Source organism: Stenella coeruleoalba (genome assembly GCF_951394435.1).
Source record: "Stenella coeruleoalba genome assembly, chromosome: 16".
NCBI classification, from domain to species: Eukaryota; Metazoa; Chordata; class Mammalia; order Artiodactyla; family Delphinidae; genus Stenella; species Stenella coeruleoalba.
The window spans coordinates 84,011,141-84,029,204 of record NC_137162.1 but is presented as its reverse complement, the minus strand read 5'-3'; the positions used below and the strand labels follow the sequence as shown (position 1 = coordinate 84,029,204).

At 43.3% G+C, this 18,064-nt stretch overlaps 1 protein-coding gene across 1 annotated transcript in view; it reads right to left on the bottom strand.

Moving 5' to 3' along the window:
* Positions 1-18,064, bottom strand: part of FMN2 (formin 2) — a 315,421-nt gene that overhangs the window by 279,789 nt on the left and 17,568 nt on the right. The window contains exon 2 of the mRNA XM_079899446.1: positions 455-621. Coding sequence (XP_079755572.1) covers positions 455-621 — 167 coding nt within the window. The remainder of the gene's footprint in view (positions 1-454; positions 622-18,064) is intronic.

Below are 18,064 nucleotides of genomic sequence, written 5' to 3'. Positions count from 1 at the left end.
GCTGGGGAGGAAGCAGACGGTGCTGCTTCATGTCAACAGTTAGTACCTGGATGAGCCATGAACTCACAGGAATAGTGCTCCAAAGCCCGCATAAACCTGCTGCCTTCTGGGAACAAAGCCCCTGCCCTCAGAGCTGCTTCTGAAGGTATGTACATGACCAGCTAAGTCAGAAATACCGACTCAGAGCCACTTAAAAACCATCACTGGTTAAAGCAGGCTAGAAAACTGCCAAGAGTGGCCATCTGTTAAGAAAAGGAGGTTTGGCAAGTATACTTAAGAATACCCTAGCCACAAAGGAAACAGATGTGCTAAGCTGTTGAGTGGCAGGGGCAGGAAGGCCTGCATCCCATGCGGGTCTTTAAATTACAGGGCGATAGGTAGACACACATCAGAGCTGCTGTTTCCACTGCAATCTGCTTCACAGCCATTGAGTTCTGTGAATTCTCCTACTTACATCAAACGGAGCTGAGCTGGACTGGGCATCCTGACCACACGGCTCCCTGAAGCAGTCACCGAAAGGAAGAAGGAGACCCATGGCTATGATCCGCGAGCAGAACTTCTCTGCTTCTTCTGGAGGCCCGTTCTCCTGCTGGTTGAACAGCTTCTCCAGCAGAGTTCGCCCTGCAGGGGAGACACGGTCATTAAGCAGGTGCACTGGTGGGTGTCCTGGCTCAGACTCCCGGAGGAGGGGCCGACAAACACAGCTGGGGTAGCACTGTTGCCAAGGCTTTGCCGTGCACAGGGAATACTCTGCAGGTGGGCCTGGGTACCACACGGGAAAGGACAGATCTGGGTCGCTCTCCCATCCCCACAATACCTCCCCGCCTCCAAAGAGAATGGGACACGTGTTGGGACCTACATCCTCTTCCATCTGAAGAAGACCCAGCCTTTTGGGTTTCACTGGAAATCCTCCTTCCACTCTTTGTCAACCGGCCGGTGGCTCTCTGAGGAGGCAGCCAGTAGTCACCATTTAGGCTAAGAAATGTCAGTGGCTGCCTCACAGTCTGAGGGGTGGCTGTCGGGGGGCAGGAAGAGGGTGGGCAGGGAGGCAGGCACCAGCCACTGGAAGGGGACAGGGCTGGCCCACAGAAAATGCCTCCCTGAAGAGGAGAGTGACAGAAACTCAACATCTTCTCATATGAGCCTCAGAAACATCACTCTAGGGTAGGTCTACACTTGAGGTTTCTATTACTTCCCAAAGAGAGACAAGAGAAGAGAGGCACATGGAGACGAGAGCGTTGGCTGCGGCCCAGGCCCACCTGGTCCTGTGGCTCTGAGTCCCGGCCGTGGGGAGAGCAGAGCGATGAGGGGGTAACCCGGCGTCTGCTCTCACTGGTCACCCAGAGTCGAGAGCCGCAGGCCAGCCCCTCATCTGTCTGACTCTCAACTCACTATCCTTCAGAGAGTGGTTTTGCTGGCTTCTGCACTAATCATCTACAGTGGAGGAAACAGGAAGTCTCCAGAGTCACTCAGTTCCCACTGCTCCGGCCCTTCCTCTATCAGCAGGTTCAGTCTTCAAATTTAGAGTAAAGTCCCGTATCCAGAAAAGCTCCCAGTGACCCCCTTCTGTACTCTCCCGGCTCCCTTCAGAGTTCCTCTTTGTCATTAATTACTTTAGTTAATTATTTGTTTAATGTCTACCCCCCTCGCCATAACATGAACTCTCTGACAGCCAGCATACATCCTGCAGACCTGTCCACTAGCACAGAAGAACCAATGAACACTTTCAGGAATTCTGAATGAATACAAGTTATGATTCTGTGATAAAGACTCATTCACATCATGGTCAGAACTGGAAATGAAATATTGGTCTAGACCAGGGGTCAGCAAACTTTCACTGCAAAGGACCAAATAGAAAATATTTTAGGCTTTAAGGGCCAACTAAGGTCTCTGCTACACATTCTTCCTTGGTTTGGCTTGGTTTTGAACAACTTTTAAAAATGTAAAAAGCATTCTCAGCTTGGGGTTGTGCAGGGCCAGCCCTCACTCTACACATCAGTCACATCTAAATTTCAAACGTATACATGTTCAGTTCTGCAGGATGGTTTCCATGCAATTTTAGTGCCTCTTCCTATGTTTGTAAAATAAAACTAAATTCAAAATCTACCTCTCATACGTAGAATGACAAAGCAGGGCAAAAGAGGCTCTCTGTTTTCTCCGTTCCTGTGGGTCACTAGAGAGCATTTGCAGGTCTCCCAGGACATTTTCTGAGGGGAAACTGAACTCCTTTTCCTACATAACTTAAGTTTGCCTGCACCTAACTGGACCCACACACCTAGGAAACCACATCCCTCAGTTCTCAAGTGATTGTCATAACAGTAAACCCATCTTATGCAGACCATCTTACAGTAGCTCTGCAAATGGCCAGAAAGCTAAATAGTTCTTTCCTACAACTCAATCTTGTATACGACGTAAAACAGGGAGACAGGATCTCGCGTGTGTGTGTCCCAGAGTGAATGAACGTGTATGTGTTCATCAAGCCAAAACCTTATGAGCTGTGGTAGGGGAGCAGCGTGGAAGCACAGCCCCAGAGCTTTGTGCCCTGAGGGCGAACACCTTTCACCAGAGCACCTCCCCCTGGGCAGCACTTCCAGCTCTAACAGCCCTGAGTGTCCCCCTGGTGGCAAACTCGCCCTGGGCTGGGAGCCCTGCCCTCACCTCCCTGCCTTCACAAAAGCCCGGATGCCCCAGGCCTTCCTCTCACAGGCCTGTGGGATGAATATGTCACGTCCAATCCCACACGCTTAGGGACAGGGAGTGGGGGTGACTTCTTGATTCCACAAGCACTTTCAAACGATGTGACTCCTCCAAACACTCAGCGCCCTTGACACTCCCGCCGGCCCTATTCCTGCAGCGTCCACTCCTTCTGGCCCTTCCATCCCTCACTAAGCCCTCCACCTCCTCACTCAACACCCTGGTCTCCCCTCGACCCCATCATCATCGTCACCAACGCTCATGGAGGTAACTCACCCGTGACCGTGAGTCCTGCCTTCACCCCGCAGGACCTGGCCCGTCCGTCCCCTGGCTGGGCTGCCTGCACCAGGCCCGCATCCAAGTTCACTCAGCCCTCAGGGCTCCCTGTCCCCCTCGGGCTGAGGCTGTGACACAAGGCCCACCTCCCGCTGCCTCTTGCAGCTCCCTGGGCACCACCCGGTGCTCCCGCACCAGAGCACTCTGCCCCGGGACTTGCATGACCAACACTTTCTCACTCACCCACATCTCTTCTCAACTGTCACTTCCCCCACCCTCCCTAAAACAGCACCTACCACCCTGTCCCATTATTCCCTTCCGCCTGCAGAGCTGGGCCCTGGGCTCCTGCGAGCCCGTGGGCCACTCCCCCTCACGGAGTGTCAGCTCCATTTCAGCAGATGCTGGTGTCTGTTCACCACTTCCACCCAGAACCTCAAGGGAGGCCTGGCCCAGAGCAGGTCACCAGTGAACCAGTGTGTGGACATCTAATCCCCAACATGACTCTTTCGGCTCTGCCTCTAGAATCTCCACTAAACCTTCATCCTCCACATGGGCCTTGAATCAGTCACGGTTACATGGTTACTGCCACCCATGCCGGTCGATCCCAGGCTCCACCATCACACCACAACCAGGCCCCCACTTCCCTCTCCCTCTGTCACGTCAGCCTGGAAACTCACACACACTCCAGCCTGGCCCACCCTTCCCTCCGCCTGCACCTGAGCACCTCAACACCACAGAAGAAAGACACACACGCTGCCTGTTCTCACTTTACTATCTTGACTATAAACGTCAATCAGGCCCAACCCTGCTCTGCATTCTCGACTCAGCTTCCAGTCGCCCCCCTCATCCCACTCTTTCCAATGAGGAGATGATGACCCTCTCAAATAATTTACTGAGAAAATGCAAGGATCTGGGACAAACTGTATACGCAGAACACCCACACCTGCACCCTCCTCTGCCTACACTTCACGGTGGACACTCTGATCCAGACAAAAGCAAGTTCTTCCCTCTGTGTCCTGGATCTAATTCCTTGTTGCATGCATGGAACTTCACTCTTTAATTGTTCCTTCTCTCTCTGAATCATGAACACACCCTTCTAGACTGGACGATTCCAGAATCACAAATACATGCTTAAACTGTAAAAAAAATCTCCATGAGCCCACATCATTCCCCACCACCAGCTACTGTCCCATTTCTTGGTTTCCCTTCACATCAAAACTGCCAGGTATATCATCACAAAGTATACAAATAACAAATGTTGAAGAGGATGTGGAGAAAAGGGAACCTTCATACTTTGTGGGTGGGAATGTAAATTGGTGCAGTAACAACAAAAAGCACTATGGACGTTTCTCAAAATATTAAAAATAGAACTACCATATGACTTACCAATTCCGCTGCTGGGCAAATCTCCAAAAAAATGTTTCAAAAATATATGCACCCCAAAGTTCATAGCACCACTATTTATGATAGCGAAGATATGAAAGCAACCTAAATGTCCATCAACAGATGAATAGATAAAGATGATGTGGTATTCCATTCAAGTATTATTGGAATTACTTGGAATATTCCAAGTAATGTTCCATTGCGACATATATACAATGGAATATTATTTTGCCATAAAGAATGAAATAATGCCATTTGCAGCTACATGGATGGACACAGATTATCATAGTAAGCGAAGTAAGTCAGAAAGAAAAAGACAAACACCATATGATATCACTTATATGTAGAAGCTAAAATACGATATAGGGGATTTGGTTCAAGATGATGGAGTAGAAGGACGTGCTCTCACTCCCTCTTGTGAGAGCACTGGAATCACAACTAACTGCTGAACAATCATCAACAGGAAGACGCTGGAACTCACCAAAAAAGATACCCCACATCCAAAGACAAAGGAGAAGCCACAACAAGACGGTAGGAGGGGCACAACCACAGTGAAATCAAACTCCATAACTGCTGGGTGGGTGACTCACAAACTGGAGAAAACTTAACTACAGAAGTCCACCCACTGGAGTGCAGGTTCTAAGCCCCACATCAGTCTTCCCAACCTGGGGGTCCGACAACGGGAGGAGGAATTCCTAGAGAATCAGACTTTGAAGGCTAGTGGGATTTGATTGCAGGACTTCAACAGAACTGGGGGAAACAGAGACTCTACTGTTGGAGGGCACAGACAAAGTAGTGTATGCATTGGGACTCAGAGGAAGGAGCAGTGACCCCATAGGAGACTGAACCAGACCTACCTGCTAGTGTTGGAGGGTCTCCTGCAGAGGTGGGGGGTGGCTGCGGCTCACCATGGGGACAAGGACACTGGAACAGAAGTTCTGAGAAGTACTCCTTGGCGGGAGCACTCCCAGAGTCTGCCATTAGCCCCACCAAAGAGCCCAGGTAGGCTTCAGTGTTGGGTCACCTCAGGCCAAACAACCAACAGGGAGGGAACCCAGACCCACCCATCAGCAGTCAAGAGGATTAAAGTTGTACTGAGCTCTGCTCACCAGAGCAACACACAGCTCTAGCCACCACCAGTCCCTCCCATCAGGAAACCTGCCCAAGCGTCGTAGAGAGCCTCAACCACCAGAGGACAGACAGCAGAATCAAGAAGAACTACAGCCCTACAGCCTGTGGAAGAAAAACCATACTCACAGAAAGGGAGACAAGATGAAAAGGCAGAGGGCTATGTACCAGATGAAGGAACAAGATAAAACCCCAGAAAAACAATTAAATGAAGTGGAGATAGGCAACCTTCCAGAAAAAAATTCAGAATGATAGTGAAGATTATCCACGATCTCGGAAAAACAATGGAGGCAAAGATCAAGAAGGTGCAAGAAATGTTTAACAAAGACCTAGAAGAATTAAAGAACAAACAAACAGAGATGAACAATACAATAACTGAAATGAAAACTACACTAGAAGGAATCAATAGCAGAATAACTGAGGCAGAAAAATGGATAAGTGACCTGGAAGACAGAATGGTGGAATTTACTGCTGCAGAACAGAATAAAGAAAAAGAATGAAAAGAAATGAAGACAGTCTAAGAGACCTCTGGGACAACATTAAACGCAACAACATTTGCATAATGGGGGTCCCAGAAGGAGAAGAGAGAGAAAGGACCCAAGAAAATATTTGAAGAGATTATAGTCGAAAACTTCCCTAACATGGGTAAGGAAATAGCCACCCAAGTCCAGGAAGCGCACAGAGTCCCATACAGGATAAACACAAGGAGAAACACACCAAGACACATACTAATCAAACTGGCAAAAATTAAAGACAAAAAAAATTATTGAAAGAAGCAAGGGAAAAATGACAAATAACATACAAGGGAACTCCCATAAGGTTAACCTCTGATTTCTCAGCAGAAACTCTACAAGCCAGAAGGGAGTGGCATGACATATTTAAAGGGATAAATGGGAGGAACCTACAACCAAGATTACCCGGCAAGGATCTCATTCAGATTCCAGGGAGAAATCAAAACCTTTACAGACAAGCAATACCTAAGAGAATACAGTTCCACCATACCAGCTCTAAAACAAATGCTAAATGAACTTCTCTAAGTGAGAAACACAAGAGAAGAAAAGGACCTAACAAAAACAAGCCCAAAACAATTTAAAAAATGGTAATAGGAACATACATATCGATAATTACCTTAAACGTGAATGGATTAAGTGCTCCAACCAAAATACATAGATTGGATGAATGGATACAAAAAAAAGACCCATATATACGCTGGCTACATGAGACTCACTTCAGACCTAGGGACACATACAGACTGAAAGTGAGGGGATGGAAAAACATATTCCATGCAAATGGAAATCAGTAAAAGCTGGAGTAACAATACTAATATCAGATAAAATAGATTTTAAAAAAAGAATGTTACAAGAGACAAGGAAGGATATCACATAATTGATCAAGGGATCAATCCAAGAAAAAGACATAACAATTATAAATATATATGCACCCAATATAGGAGCACCTCAATTCAGAGGCAAGTGCTAACAGCTATAAAGAGGAAATTGACAGTAACAGAATAATATAGGGGACTTTAACACCCCACTTACACCAATGGACAGATCATCCAAACAGAAAATTAATAAGGAAACACAAGCTTTAAATGACAAAATAGACCAGATAGATTTGATTGATATTTATACGACATTCCATCCAAAAACCGCACATTACACTTTCTTCTCAAGTGCACACAGAACATTCTCCAGGATAGATCACACCTTGGGTCACAAATCAAGCCTCAGTAAACTTAAGAAAACTGAATACATATCAAGCATCTTTTCTAACCACAATGCTATGAGATTAGAAATCAATTACAAGGAAATAAACATAAAAAACACAAACACATGGAGGCTAAACAATACGTTACTAAATAACCAAGAGATCACAGAGGAAATCAAAAAATACCTAGAGACAAATGACAATGAAATCACGACAATCCAAAACCTATGGGATGTACCAAAAGCAGTTCTAAGATGGAAGTTTATAGCTATATAAGCCCACCTCAAGAAAAAAGAAAAATCTCAAATTAATAATCTAACCTTACACCTAAGGAACTAGAGAAAGAAGACCCAAACAAAACCCACAGTTATCAGAAGGAAAGAAATCATAAAGATCACAGCAGAAATAAATGGAACAAAAACAAAGAAAACAATAGCAAAGATCAATAAAACTAAAAGCTGGTTCTTTGAGAAGATAAACAAAATTGATAAACCATTAACCAAACTCATCAAGAAACAGAGGCAGAGGACTCAAATCAATAAAATTAGAAATGAAACATGAGAAGTTACAACAGACACCACAGAAATACAAATCATCCTAAGAGACTACTACAAGCAACTCTATTCCAATAAAATGGACAACCTGGAAGAAATGGAAAAACTCTTAGAAAGGTACAACCTTGCAAGACTAAACCAGAAAGAAATCTGAAATATGAACAGACCAATCACAAGTAATGAAATTGAAACTGTGATTAAAAATCTTCCAACAAACAGAAGTCCAAGACCAGAAGGCTTCACAGGTGAATTCTATCAAACATTGCAAGAAAAGCTAACACCCATCCTTCTCAAACTCTTCCAAAAAAATTGCACAGGAAGGAACACTCCCAAACTCATTCTATGAGGCCACCATCAGCCTGATACCAAAACCAGACAAACATACTACAAAAAAAGAAAATTACAGACCAATATCACTGATGAATATAGACGCAAAAATCCTCAACAGAATACGAGCAAACAGAATACAACACATTAAAAGGATCATACACCATGATCAAGTGGGTTTTATCGCAGGGATGGAAGGATTCTTCAGTATATGCAAATCAATCAATGTGATACACCATATTAACAAATTGAAGAAGAAAAACCATATGATCGTCTCAATAGATGCAGAAAAAGCTTTTGACAAAATTCAACACCCATTTATGATAAAAACTCTCCAGGAAGTGGGCATAGAGGGGACCTACCTCAACATAATAAAGGCCATATATGACAAACCCACAGTCAACATCATCCTCAATGGTGAAAAACTGAAACCATTTCCTCTAAGATCAGGAACAAGATAAGGATGTCCACTCTTGCCACTATTATTCAACATAGTTTTGGAAGTCCTAGCCATGGCAATCAGAGAAGAAAAAGAGATAAAAGGAATCCAAATTGGAAAAGAAGAAGTAAAACTGTCACTGTTTGCAGATGATATGATACTATACATAGAGAATCCTAAAGATGGTACCAGAAAACTACTAGAGCTAATCAATGAATTTGGTAAAGTCGCAGGATACAAAATTAATGCACAGAAATCTCTTGCATTCCTATACATTAATGATGAAAAATCTGAAAGAGAAATTAAGGAAACACTCCCACTTACCACTGCAACAAAAAGAGTAATATACCTAGGAATAAACCTACCTAGGGAGACAAAAGACATGTATGCAGAAAACTATAAGACACTGATGAAAGAAATTAAAGGTGACACCAACAAATGGAGAGATATACCATGTTCTTGGATTGGAAGAATCAATATTGAGAAAATGACTATACTACCCAAAGCAATCTACAGATTCAATGCAATCCCTATCATATTACCAATGGCATTTTTTTTTACAGAAGTAGAACAAAAAACCTTAAAATTTGTATGGAGACACAAAAGACCCCGAATAGCCAAAGCAGTCTTGAGGGAAAAAAACGGAGCTGGAGGAATCAGGCTCCCTGACTTCAGACCGTACTACAAATCTACAGTAATCAAGACAATATGGTACTGGCACAAAAACAGAAATATAGATCAATGGAACAGGATAGAAAGCCCAGAGATAAACCCACGAACCTATGGTCAACTAATCTATGACAAAAGAGGCAAGGATATACAGTGGAGAAAAGACAGCCTCTTCAATAAGTGGTGCTGGGAAAACTGGACAGCTACATGTAAAAGAATGAAATTAGAACACTCCCTAACACCATACACAAAAATAAACTCAAAATGAACTAGATACCTAAATGTAAGACTGGACACTATAAAACCCTTAGAGGAAAACATAGGAAGAACACTCTTTGACAAAAATCACAGCAAGATCTTTTTTGACCAACCTCCTAGAGTAATGGAAATAAAACCCAGAATAAACAGATGAGACCTAATGAAACTTAAAAGCTTTTGCACAGCAAAGGAAAGTGCAAACAAGATTTAAAGACAACCCTCAGAATGGGAGCACATATTTGCAAATGAATCAATGGACAAAGGATTAATCTCCAAAATATATAAACAGCTCATGCAGCTCAATATTAAAAAACCAAACAACCCAATCCAAAAATGGGCAGAAGTCCTAAATAGACATTTCTCCAAAGAAGACATACAGATGGCCAAGAAGCACATGAAAAGCTGCTCAACATCACTAATTATTAGAGAAATGCAAATCAAAACCACAATGAGGTATCACCTCATACCAGTTAGAATAGACATCATCAGAAAATCTACAAACAATAAATGCTGGAGAGGGAATGGAGAAAAGGGAACCCTCGGGCTTCCCTGGTGGTGCAGTTGTTGAGAGTCCGCCTGCTGATGCATGGGACACGGGTTCGTGCCCCAGTCCGGGAAGATCCCACATGCCACGGGGCGGCTAGGCCTGTGAGTCATGGTTGCTGGGCCTGCGCATCCAGAGCCTGTGCTCCGCAACCGGAGAGGCCACAGCAGTGAGAGACCCGCGTACCACAAAAAAAAAAAAAAGAAAAGAGAACCCTCTTGCACTGTTGGCGGGAATGTAAATTGATACAGCCACTATGGAGAACAGTATGGAGGTTCCTTAAAAAAACAGAATTCCCATATGACCCAGCAATCCCACTACAGGGCATATACCCAGAGAAAACCATAATGCAAAAAGACACATACACCCAAATGTTCATTGCCACACTAGTTACAATAGCCAGGACATGGAAGCAACATAAATGCCCACTGACAGATGAATGGATAAAGTATGGTACATATATACAATGGAATATTGCTCAGCCATAAAAAGGAACGAAATTGGGTCATTTGTAGAGATGTGGATGGATCTAGAGACTGTCATACAGACAGAGTGAAGTAAGTCATAAAGAGAAAAACAAATATTTATTAACGCATATATGTGGAACCTAGAAAAATGGTACAGATGAACAGGTTTTCAGGGCAGAAATTGAGACACAGATGTAGAGAACAAACGTATGGAAACCAAGGGAATTAAGTGACAAGGCTGGTGGTGGGATGAATTGGGAGATTGGGATTGACATATATACCCTAATATGTATAAAATGGATAACTAATAAGAACCTGCTGTATACAAAAATAAATAAAATAAAATTCAAAGAAAAATAAAATATGATACAAATGAACTTATTTACAAGACAATAACAAACTCACAGACACAGGAAAACTCATGGTTACCAAGGAGGGGGAAGAGACAAATTATGAGTATAGGATTAAGAGACACAAACTACTATACATAAAATAAACAACAAGAATTTACTGTATAGCATAAGGAATTATACCCAATATCTTGTTATAACTTGTAATGCAATACAACCTGAAAAATACTTACTTTGCTATACACCTGAAACTAACACAACATTGTAAATTGACTCTACTTCAATTAGAAGAAACCTACTAGCCAGAATTACCTACACCTGCCACCTCTGGCCCCTCCCTCCTGGCTCAGCCCACTCTGCACTTAATCCCTCCGGAAATTCTGTTGACTCACTCTGACTCCTTATAACACTTTCCTCTCACCCCCTGATGCTCCCTCTGTTCTCTCCACCTCACCAGCCACGGTCTCTCCAGGCTCCTTTCCTGGCTGCTCTGCTCAGAGTGTTCAGGCTCATTCTATGGCCTCCTCTCAACTCTTCCTGTTTTCTCTCCTATGGTCCAGCTGCAAACGCTCCTCCCCTTAAAACCAGGCAGGCGGCTGTGACTGCGTCTGCCGGCAGAGGATGGGAGAAGCGGCATCCCCCTAGGGAAGAAGATGAGAAATCAAAGAACCTCCAACCAGGCACTGAGAGATTTTTCCTCCAGGGTCCCTCAACCTGGACTCAGGGAAACCTGAAACCCAGAAGTGGGTATCAGAATTGACTGCGGAAGCTTTTGGGGGCAATTTGGCCATGCGTGTCAGTAATCTTTAAAAATTCACCCCTTGACCAAAAAATTCCACTTTGGAAAACATGTCATAGGCCACTATCCAGAGTGATGCATCGCAGGATTATTGTGAAGATCAGATGAGACAACACATGTAAAGTGCTCAGCACAGTTCCTGGTACAATAATAAATGGATCGTTACTAGTAAAAAAAAAAAAAAAAAAAGAAAGAAACTAAAATGTCCAACTGTAAGGACATAGATAAAAAAGGATAGCTGTATGTAGATGACAGCTTACTATACAGCTGTCAGAAGTCATGTTAGTATAGAAAGAATAATGACTCAATTAATTTAAACACATTGAATATATGAAAAGGAATAAGAAAAGTAAAATCAATAGACGTCACTGGAGAATGCTAGTGCACCAATAGCCACTGGTAGCAGAGAATTAATGGGAAATAAATAGAGCATTTAATCTGCCTTTCCAGTACGAACTGGATTTTGGGTTAATAATCATACCTCGTAATTAAAGTTTTCAGTACAGGAAAATTCCAGCCAAAAATGCAAAGAAATGACAAAATTAGAAAATTACAATCCCTAATGGTTCACTTAATGAATAGATGGGAAACCCATTATAAAAAGGTCAACTGGGGCTTCCCTGGTGGCGCAGTGGTTGGGAGTCCGCCTGCCGATGCAGAGGATGCTGGTTCATGCCCCTGTCCGGGAGGATCCCACATGCCGCGGAGCGGCTGGGCCCGTGAGCCATGGCCGCTGGGCCTGCACGTCCGGAGCCTGTGCTCCGCAGCGGGAGAGGCCGCGGCAGTGAGAGGCCCACGTACCACAAAAAAAAAAAAAAAAAAAAAAAAAAAGGTCAACTGAAATATCTGCAAAGAAGACATCAAGCTGTCATCCCCAAACCCACAAGTCATTCAGAGTTAACACAAGGAGACAGGTAAACCTGGGGTGGGGGGCGGGGACTGTAAAGTCCACAGCACTGCCCAACAAGCTCCCATGCTGTCTCTCCAGGAAGAGAGAAAAGAGGCCCAAGCATGGGTTACACCATGTCAGCCTAGACTTATTCTCGCCCAGGGTTTCAGACAGTCTGTGAATGCCTAGTTAACAGACTAGTGTTGTCTGTTGGGTTAGGGCTACCCTAACACTAACCCTAAACAATGAATTCTATGTGCCTTCAATATAATGATGCCATTGTGGCATATTAAAAAGTACATTTTTGAGATGCAGACTTAAGTATTTGAGATTCACATAACATGATGCCAGGAATTTGTCCAAATTAGTCCATTAAAAAAGGGTGGTGAGGGTTGGAGGTGATGAAGCTATTACAGGGTAAATAATGCTGATAATTATGGGAGGTGGGTGGTGGTCCCATGGGGCTTCATCACACCTCTGCTTTATGTATGACCAAGCTTTAACAATTAATATCTTCAATCATGTTATTAAAAAGGTTTAATGACATGGAACAGTATGTCAAAAATATTATGTGAAATACTCAAGATTACACAGCTTAACAAGGTATGCTCCTGATTCTGCAAAAATAGCAGACACGACTTCGCTTATTAAAGAGTCAAATCACTGCAGTAGGAGTATGACAAGGTTTTTTGTTGTTGTTTTTTTCTATGACCTGCACACCAGCTGGACTGAACTGAACTCCCCTTCTGACCAACAGATGTAATTTGACCAGAGCAGGGGGAATGGACAGAGACACGACCTTCTGTTTTGCTTCTCGCACTGATGGCTGGGGATTTAATTGGGACACACTGGCCCCAACAGACATCGGAGGCCTTGTACCTAAACTGGGGAGAACAGGCTGACCTAAAGCTTCTGGACCCACCCTGCCTTCTTCACTGTACAAACCAGCTCCTGTGACCAGGAAACACAGGCTCCAGGGTCCCTCCAGCACCCCCATCCCCACCCTACCTCCTACCCCATGTGACACACAGTTGGGGTGCCCCCAACTCCTGGTCCCCTCACTCTGTCCTGGGTCACAGCACCTGTTTCTAGACAGGATGTGTTGACCACACCAACAAATGAAAATGCTGGCCCTAGAATATGAATTAGCATAACTTTTCTAAGTGCTCAGCTATTTAAACTTCATTTTACTTTGTATTTTCATTTGTTATTTAATCAACGATATTTACTGAGCTCTTACTATATACAAAGCAGCTCTAAATCAATTTGCCAAAAACCGACTTGCTAAATGAAATAACATTCATCCAATGACAGTCAAGGAACTTACTAACCACAAATGCTCTGATTATTTCTGAACTAATCGTCTCTCCCTCCTCCCATATGTCCTTACACACTTAGTAAACTTCAGCACGTGGAGCCGCTTTGCACTCATACTACAGTATCCCCGCGGGGTTGGTTCCAGGACACCCTCGGTACCAAAATCTGCAGCTGCACAAGTGCCTTATATTAAAGGGCCTAGTATTTGCATATAACCTACACACATCCTCCCTTTAAATCATCTCTATATTATTTAATACCGAACACCATGTACATGCTATGTAAATAGTTGTAAATACAATGTAAATGCTATGTAAACAGTTGCTGGTGCCCAGCAAGTTCACGTTTTGCTTTTTGGAACATTCTGGAATTTTTTTAAAAAAACATATTTTCAACCTGCAGTTGGTTGAAATGGTGGATGCAGAGAACGCGTGGATACAAAGAGCTGACTGTAGCTATAAATACCCCTCTTGCATTGCTAAGCAAATATCACATGGCTAAACATGGAAACAACAGCCCGGGGACAGTCCTAAAGGACTATTTACCATCACAACAAATCTAGCACAATGAAGTAAAATCATCAATCTCCGCACTGGAGTTCTCTCGGGTGGGTGAGCAGTGACACTATAAAAAGCAGAAAACCTTTTACTTGGATAGAACTATACCATGTAAAAGGCACATCTATATCTACTGTCAGCTTTGAAAAGCAGAGCAAGGATTTATCCCCGTGATTTCAAAGAAACCAGCTGAAGAACGAAAAGGTTCTAGAATCTGCCTGATGTCCTAAGACCAGAAAGTAGCAGTGCCAGAACTGGACGCACGCTCTGCTCTCCTAATTTTTATTCCAGGCGTCTTCCACTTCTGGGTGGGCCAGCAACTCTGGGAAAGTCTTCTGACCAACATTCTGTGCTAAGATATAAAAGACAGAGACCACGAGGTCTGTGCCCTGCAAGGGCTCACGAGCTAGTCATAATGACCAAAGCTCCAGAAGGAATACTTTACATGCACTCTATTTAGAACCTACTCTCTTAACTAAACATCCTCGGTGGAAATGGCGGCAGGGGGCGGGGGTTGTTGGCAGCAAAGACAAGATACAACCAAGCACTCAGGAGTCTATCATTTGCCAGAGAATGTCCTGGTCCACCAAGAATTTCATCACGAGGAAAACACGCTCCTTGTCCATAATAACAATAAAACAGGACAATGTAGGCAGGACACCCTTGCAGAAAAGACAGAGTAATAGTGATATCACAGAGCAGGGAAAGCCTCTGGCTCCTTCTCCATCTACTGGAGAAAATAAAGTATCTAAACAGGAAGAGAAACTTTTAATACGTGGAGACAGCAGGAGACTTTTTTCCCCTAGCCTGGATAATGCATGTAACTTTTCTGTTTTTACTGTACTTTTTGTCATTTCTAGGATTAAATAACTCAGTGACAACCCACCACTTAATTTTCAGCATTTTGGAGCCAGAAGAAACCTTAGTGATTATTTGCCTCAATCCTCCAATTTTGCCTAAAAAGAAATCAAGGCCCAAACATTTGAGTAACATCCCAGGTTATACACGGGGGAAGGCTAGGTGCGAGTTTTTATGTTATCCTATGTCCCATAATATCACTAATTTATAATCATGTTTTTAATTTATATTTTAACAGCCTAGAAACATAAAATGGGTATTTTTCCTTTTGTGTATGCTGTAACGGTTGAAGGATGAACAATGTAATTGCTATATTCTGAAAGGCATCAACATAAGTTTTTGTTTCCACAGGCCACATATCTTATGCAAAATAAGAGTTAAACAGAAGTCTCATTATGTTAAACTTTTTTCTGACTTTATAGCTCAGACATATCTAATAAATTTCTCCTGAAATCCTATATTATCTAGCAGTTGAAATAATAAGAGGAAATGAGGTTGTGGACCAGCAAGTCCACAACATTAATGATAATTGCTTAAGTGTATGATGGAGCGAGCAGAGAGAGATCACATGTTATGTACAGATCATCATACACTGATGACCTCTGCAGGATAAATAAGAAAATAGAGACAGGCCAAGTACAATCGAGTGGAAATTAACATGTCTAGTATCAGATCCACAAGGCTACAAGTTTCACAGTGACTGAAGGGGTCTCAGGAGTATTAACATCTAGAACTTTCTCGAGGAAAGAAGGCCGTCATGTGGTCAAATGGCTGGACGTGTCACAGGAGGTGCAAGGACCCAGATGGGCCCACCCCCAGAGACAACACCACAGCTCACCAAGGGCTCCGCACACGGTCGCAAGCTCCCTGCACCCCAGGCTCAGAGCCCACCAAGCCCACAGCCAGGGCTGGTCCAGACGCTGTCACAGGAAGACACCTGTCCTCAGGCTCCAAACTCCAGGGAAGGAAGGAAGACAAGATATTTTAAACTTAATAAAACTCTACAGACTGGGTACAGATTTGCTGATGGTCTATCTGAGTCCTTAACAGTAAGTGCCTGTAATGTGTCTTCACATCCGTTTTGAAGAAGTTGACTGCTCTGTGTGGTGACCTGGGTCTCATGTGTGATGCATCTTGGTTACCCGACACTGAGAGTATGGAGAATAGCAGTAAAAAACTGTGCTCAGCGTCAGTCACACAGAGACAGAGCATTCAAAAGTGACTCGGTGTAGAGAGCTCTGACAAGAGTCACTGAACAGTCTACTCAAAATTATATAAATTTAAAGCTCAGTTTTGGCATCCATCAAGGCTTTTTTGGGGGGAAGAGAAAAAAGAAACTATGCAACTTCAGTTGATCAAGGACTGAAATACGACAAGAACAAGCTGAGAAATTTAGTCAAATGAATCTAATAAAATCACCCAAGTAATATCATAGGACATATGTGACAGTGACAACCAACCCCTTTTCAGGACCTATGTTAGATTACGGATGTCTCTGGTAATTTCTTCAAAGATCGTGAAACAAATCAAACTTCAAAGGAAAGAATTATAGAAATGTCAAAAGGAAAAATGCTTTAAAAATTAATTTCTGTCTATTATGTTAAATCAATAAAAGTGAGTCTAATAAATGGCAGCTTTAAAATACCTCTGGCTGAAGAGTTTTTTTACATATTTAAAGCAGCCCCAAATAAAAGGAATGAGACACACAGACCATCGCAGCTGCTCTGAGCTTCTGAAGTCAAACATCACTGACTCTTCTAGTTGGAAGGAAAGTCAGTGGTCAAGTTCAGCCTCTCCAGGTTTGTGGTCACATCAGTAGATCTTCAACCAGCCTCTGAACATCTCCAGTAAATAGTGAAATCGCCCCTCCCAAGACCAGCTGTTCCAAAGCTGGACCCTCTTTGAGGGACGCCTCCCTGACGCTGAATGAATCACACACAGTGTTAGCAAATCTAGCTCCTCTGTCCCAGACACGTTCGATCTTCTTCTTCAACATCAATCTCAGGCTTAAAATCTGTCCTGGTCAATGGAGAGCCATAGAATAATTCTGAGAAGAGCATTAAGAACTCTCCTGGAAAGAAGGGGATGAGTTTTGGTTTTGTTTTTTTTTAAATTTCAGAGGTATATTTTAACAGGGGTTAGTGACTGGAGGATCTGATCTGAGGAGGAAATGCGAGGAACTTGCTAACTTTACACCTCTCAGACTTCTGACTGAGGAGATGCTGTTACCACCCACCAGGCAGGCAATGAACAAGGGAGCAGGGTGGCTTTGGAGGACAGAGAAGCTCAGCGTGGACCGCCTCCCACAGCCCATGTCAAGATTTTTTCAAGGCAACAGGAAATCTGCGTCTGAAATTCACAGAGAGACCTGAACCATGCAGTCATCCACATTCAGGGAAAGGGTTCCCGGGGATGAATGTTCAGATGGACTGAAGCCCAGGGGAAGCAGCATGTACTTAGCAAAGGTCTGGCGGAAGAAGAGGACCAGGAGAAGGTAACAAAAGCCAGCCCAAAACAAAGGAGGCAAACCAGCAGAAGCCGGTAGTGGAAACCAAGGAATGTGGGGTTTTCTGTTTGGATAAAATATACAGTGGTTTAAATGATGTTTTTTGAAGCATTTTTTTAATTAGACATTTTTATTAATGTTGAGTGTGAAACACAACCTACTAAATTAGAATATTAATGACGTTTCTGGATTTTAGGATTATACCTTCCCCAACAGAGCACAGATTCACAAAGACTGATAATATGTAAGCCCAAAAAGAGTCACAGTAATTTCAAAACAATCTACACAATGTACATTATGTTCTATGATTGTTTCAATTATTTTGCTGTAAACAAAGAT